We start from the raw sequence: 5,763 nt of genomic DNA, 5'->3' as shown, positions 1-5,763 counted from the left end.
CAGGTTAACAATATGCCAGTTTTTATATCTGCATGCCCGGAGTTTTGCTTTCACCTGTCGAGATTGGTTCTTTGTTTCACTTATGAACACAATCTCGGGGGAGTGGGATTTACATATCCCTTTTAGGGTGTGAATTGTCAGGGGTCTCCCCGAATTCCGACAATTCCAAACTATAGTTCTCATGGCGCCTTGGGTGCCATTTGTAGGCTGGCACCCTCCACCCCCTGTTCAGCTGCATTTTCATCATCTGTTCTTGCTTTCTTTGTAGATCCTTCAACTATGCCACTCATCAACCTTTTTTTGGATCCAGCTTTAGTATCCAACCCTCCAGCACCTTGTCTTGCTAATTTTTTCCACTTCATGCCTTCTTCTGTTGTGGGACATTGTCCAATAGTGAATTGCATAGGTTGTCCTTCATCCTCCTTGGCATTGGATTGACCAGCTATGATAACCTTCATACATTCTGTTCTAGAGTTGGCTGATTGAGGTGACTCAGGTGCTGCCTTGTTGCCAGCGTTTTGTGGTTTCAAACTTTGTTCCTCCTCTTGCATTGACGTCCTTTCAAATTCCACCAATAAGCAGTTTAAGACCAGCTTTTTCTTACGTTGAGTAGTCTTATTTTGATTTTGGGCTGAGTTGTTGAATGTTCTTTATCTTTCAGAGTTAATTCGTATTCCCACTTGGCTGGCTTTAACCCATTCGCCAATGTCATCCTCTTTTACCCTATCACTCTCTGTGTTCTTCAGCAGATCATGGCAGTTTTTCACCTTGTGCCCCAATTTTGCACAGTAGGTACAGAACTTTCTAAGTCTCTCATAGCGCAATGCCACCTCTACCTCCTTTTTATTAGTTCCTGCAACAATTAACTGATCCCTCACTTTCTTGGTAGCTTCAATATTGATCTTGGCCTTTACAATCCTAGTTTCTCTGCCTTTCATCTGGAATTTACTTATCTCCAATACTGTGCCCAGCCTCTCTCCCAATTTACGTCCAACTTCGAGGGTTTTAAACGATTCTGGCAAACCGCAAAATTGAACCCAAACTGGAAAATTAGAAACAATCTCTTCATCACCCTTCTGATCTTCCTTCCGTCTCTTGACATGGAGCACGTAATTCTTGAATAGCCATGGAGAACCACATTCAACACGCAAGACATCCACCTCTTTATTAAAAAAGAATTGGAAGTAATTGTCTCCTTTGTCACTCACGCTAAATCCCTCTGGATTTTCCCATATAGCCTTTAAAGCATTCCCCATGGTTCCAACTGAAAAGGTTTTGAAAGCAAAGAGTCTGCCATAGAGACTATTGGAGCAAGCGTTAATACCTTCTGATATGTCTGCCTATTCCAGAAGAATCACATTCCTACCTCCTTTTCGGTTGTCTTTCTCGGTCCGATCTTCATCCCTCCTTGCCTCAGCCATGCAAATTACGTAGATTATCTTTGTCAAACTAGTAGTCAGAGATTTGTGTTGAAATTTAATTGACGTTGACAATGTAGCCTTGACGGCAACAAAGACTCTGTTAAAAATTCTAACAGAGCACTTGTCCTGCAAATTGAAATGGTATTACTGATGTAGTTTTTCTGTTTCATATTGTTTGTTATATTCGCACTTCTTGAGATTTTAAAATACTAGTCTTGTCAATATATAATTCCGGCAAATATCGGGTAGTAGTATTTTTTTCTCACAAATTTATATCTTTACTAATAATATAATTTGAAAAACAAAAATAAGTGTAACATCATTTATATTAACAAAACAATAAAGTGAGGTGTACAAGCATTTTTTAACCAAATTTTTTATTAAGTCATCGTATGCTTCTTTTACTTTTGTATGTACAAAAACAATTCCTTTTATTACTATTGTTTTTTCTTCTACCTCTTCTTTTTCCTCATCCTCTCTTTTTTCTCTTGTTATCGTTGTCGTCGTAGTCGTAGTCTTCTTTTTTTTTTTTGCGTGCTTCTTTCTTCAACGTTATTATTGTCGTTGCTGTCACCACTGCTATCGCCGTCATCACTACCACTACTACTACCTCCTCCTCATCTTCCTTTATCACTATCATCATCGTCGTCGTCATCATCCTCAATGTCTTATTCGTCTTCTTTTTCTCCTATATATATATATATATTCAGAAAACTAGAATATATAAATTGTGATGCATAACACATAAATTTTGGTGAACAACACAAATTTTAATATACAGCACAAAAAATTTTTGAAGGACCACATGCCCAAAAGATTGACATCCAGACAATAAAATACACACAGTATAGAAATTTCGATGCACAATAAATAAATTTTGGTGCATAATGTATAAATTTTGGTGTACAACATAGAAATTTTTAAAGGACCACTCACCTATAATATAGACTCACCCAATCAACAAAATATATTTGTAAAAATTTGTGTTATGTGCACAAATTTTTATATTGTGTGCAAATATTTATGTGCTATGTGCAAAAATGTATATACTATATTGATAATTATCAATATATCACTACAAGAAATTACCGTAATAGCGATCGATTCTAGTAGTCGCTAAAACTTTGGTCGCTAAATTCAAAATAGCGACCGATGTTGGTCGCTAATATTTAGTGACCGATATTAGCGACCGATTTTCAACCAAGGCCACCTAACCATACAAAATAATTTTGGTCGCTAAATCGGTCGCTAATAAGATTGGTCACTAAATAGCAATCAATATTTTAGTCACTAAATTAGTCGCTGAGGTGTTCGGTCGCTAAATGGCGACCAATATTTCGGTTACTAAATCGGTCGCTAATTTTTCAATTGCTAAATCGGTCGCTAACAGCTAACTTCAAAATTCCAAAAATCGGTTGCTAAATTAGTCGCTACTGTCGCTTTCTAATTATAAATTTTAACTAAATTTCACATATATCACTATTAAAATTTAATTTTTAAATATAATTCTAATTCAACAAGATATATAAATAATCAAATAGATAACTATTTATTAAGATCGAATGCCAATAATTATTGAAAATCATATAAAGATGAAATGAAAAATGAATTCTAATACAAATAAATTTATATTTATGTATACTACATATATGCATTGAAAAACAATGAAGGCGAAAACAAATCTACACAAATACAACAAATTTATATTTATGAATACTACATATATGTGATGCTGCCATCTTTAATCACTGATGATGACCTCTTCAGCTTCCTCATCCTCTCTTCTTCTTTCTCATTACCACAAGGTGACAACTTTAATGTCAGTTCTACTTTGTTGCTGCACTTCTTCTGTTTCTCACCATAAACTCTTTGAAATAATAAGAAATCCAAATTTGCCTTAATTATTTTTGTTGCATTGCATGATGTGAAATAAAAAATTCAACATTGTTTTCTTTTCAGCATTACCTCCTGTTAGTTTTATGAAATTAAAATTAACTACTCATGATTTATTTTCTAGAACATCTATGATCTCACTACATTTATCAGCTACAAAATGTTTACACCACACAGCAGCTTCTTCTAATCCTTGTATCTTGATAGTTTGACTATTTAAAAAATAAATGAACAGATATTAAACTGAAGATGCTATTTTACCTATTGCAAATGATGATTTTGTTGTAGTCCCAATCTTCAACCCATCTGTAAATAGCACACCATTCTGTAGTCCACTTAGCACAAATCGGTTCATACTTTTCTGTCATAGAAAATAGTCTTCAGCAACGTTATCACTCTCAGGAATTCTTCTAAGAAAATCATGATATTATGAATTTGTACAATAAAGAACTATGATTAATGTACCCTGCAAAAATGTAAGCAACTTCTACTTCCTTTCTTTTAAGGAAGGTTTTTTGGGTTTGATAGAAACTACAGCATTAGAAGGGTCAAGCTTTCTTTTTTCTCACATATTTGCATTATATCTTTTTCCTGTATTTTATCCATTTCTTTCAGCTTAAAAATTACATACTTTGACTTACTGTAATGAAAAGTTCAAAAAATAAAAAAAATTCTCAATAAGAAAAAATCAAAATAGAATGACACATTTGTTATTGGTCCTATTAAATAACCAGACAGAAAAAGTTGCATAAATGCATACATTATTTATGCCTAATACTATTTGCCATTACCTATATAACTCTGCATAGTAAATACAACTCTATAGGACTAAGACAACTTTTTCTTCTTTTTCTCCCCTTTGTTTTTTTTTTTAAGAAAACGACATGTAACCGTCACATGTATGATACAAGATCCAAGCCAAGAGCTAATGTCTCATTGTGCATACTAAAAAATATCTTGCTACACATTTATAGTTAGCTGTCAAAACCAATAATACTAATAATATAATCATCGATAATAATAACCATCAATAATTAGTTAATTAATAATCAGTATTAAGTGGCAAATGGTGAATTTCTAATCTTTTAACTTCTTACCAACTGAGGTCAGGCATCAATGACATATGCTTCCACGGTGTTTAGCAAGCACTCATATTCTCCATGATGCATCAAGTCTTTCTTCGGATTGTATGCAACAACAAGAAGCAAAGTTCTGCAACAACAATTGTATGCTTGTTATCTGATTCGAAATTTAATTTTAAAATCAGTAAAAATAGAATCATTAATTACACTAGTTGGATTATAAATACCAAAAGAAGGTTATCTATATGAATGCATTATAAATCTACCTAGTTGGAGATCATATTGGTCTCTAGCATCTAGTCCAGTAGAAGTGCCACAAGGTGAAAAATCCTTATCTACTTGTTGATGTTGCTTCCTAAAAATTCAAATTCAAAGCATTGTTGTGTGAGACAATTAAGAAAGAAAAAAAAAGATAAGAAGAAAAGACTATAGAAGAATGAGTAGGTGCTTGTACTTGTTTGGAACTTTCCCCTTCTCCTTGTAAGGCTTAACAAGAACTCTTGCATCACATACAAAATAAGGGTTCCCTTTTGAGAGAATGAGTTTCACAATCTCCAGATAAACGAATGTAACAAATCCGAACATTTGCTTCTACTGGTATGGGATTCTCACATCTTGAATTGGCCCATAAATGCTTCACGTTTGAACAACAAAAAGATAAGTCATGAAGTGAATATACCAAATTTGAAGTTTGAAAAGAGTGAGCTAAGTAGCAACAAACAAGAACCTGAAGTATTTGAAAACATCTTCCTCTCTAAAAGTGCTATCAGCTGGGAAAGTCAAATAGATCTGCTTGGAAGCTGGGTTGACCATCCCAAGGCTGTTCAAAGAGAAATCACTCCTTTCAAGCCTCAATCTTCCGAATTTATGTAAGTCCTCGCTCATCATCAAAGCCGTAACCGCATCCCTAGTAGCAAATTATGGAAACCATTAGAACTCCATGATGATTAACTTGAGTACATGAGAAATTAAAAACCCCACCTTTGAGTTTCATTTTTCTGCTGCTTGATAAACCCCAATTTTGTAGTTTATCTTGTGCTTAATTTAGGGAGATTTTATCAACTTTTCTCACATTTATTCAATGAAATAGTATGGTTTTGCAATTCTCCCTAAATTTGTGCTTAAGAGTGAAAACATGCTTTTTAGGCCTTAAAATAGCTAAATTTAATTCACCTTAATTCCACTCGATGTCTTGATATGTTTGTTGAGTGATTTTAAGTTCACAAGGCAAGTATTGGATGGAAGAAGTGAAGAGAAAAGCATGCAAAGTGGAGAATTCATGAAGAAATGAGCATTTGGATAATTGAAGGCCACGCGCATGCGTCACCTACGTGTACGCATGAAAAGAAGATCTGCAAGCCATGCGC

The 5,763-nt window shown here is 34.2% G+C and overlaps 1 protein-coding gene across 1 annotated transcript; it reads right to left on the bottom strand.

The window, feature by feature from the left end:
* Positions 1–650: 650 nt before the first annotated feature.
* Positions 651–1,256, bottom strand: LOC112757407 (uncharacterized protein At4g02000-like). The gene has a single exon (XM_025805997.1). It carries the CDS (start codon positions 1,254–1,256, stop codon positions 651–653), a length of 606 nt encoding a protein of 201 aa, XP_025661782.1.
* Between the last annotated feature and the right edge of the window lie 4,507 nt (positions 1,257–5,763).

This window comes from Arachis hypogaea, chromosome 16 (assembly GCF_003086295.3).
Source record: "Arachis hypogaea cultivar Tifrunner chromosome 16, arahy.Tifrunner.gnm2.J5K5, whole genome shotgun sequence".
In the NCBI taxonomy this organism is placed as follows: domain Eukaryota; kingdom Viridiplantae; phylum Streptophyta; class Magnoliopsida; order Fabales; family Fabaceae; genus Arachis; species Arachis hypogaea.
This window is presented reverse-complemented; position numbering and strand designations above follow the sequence as displayed.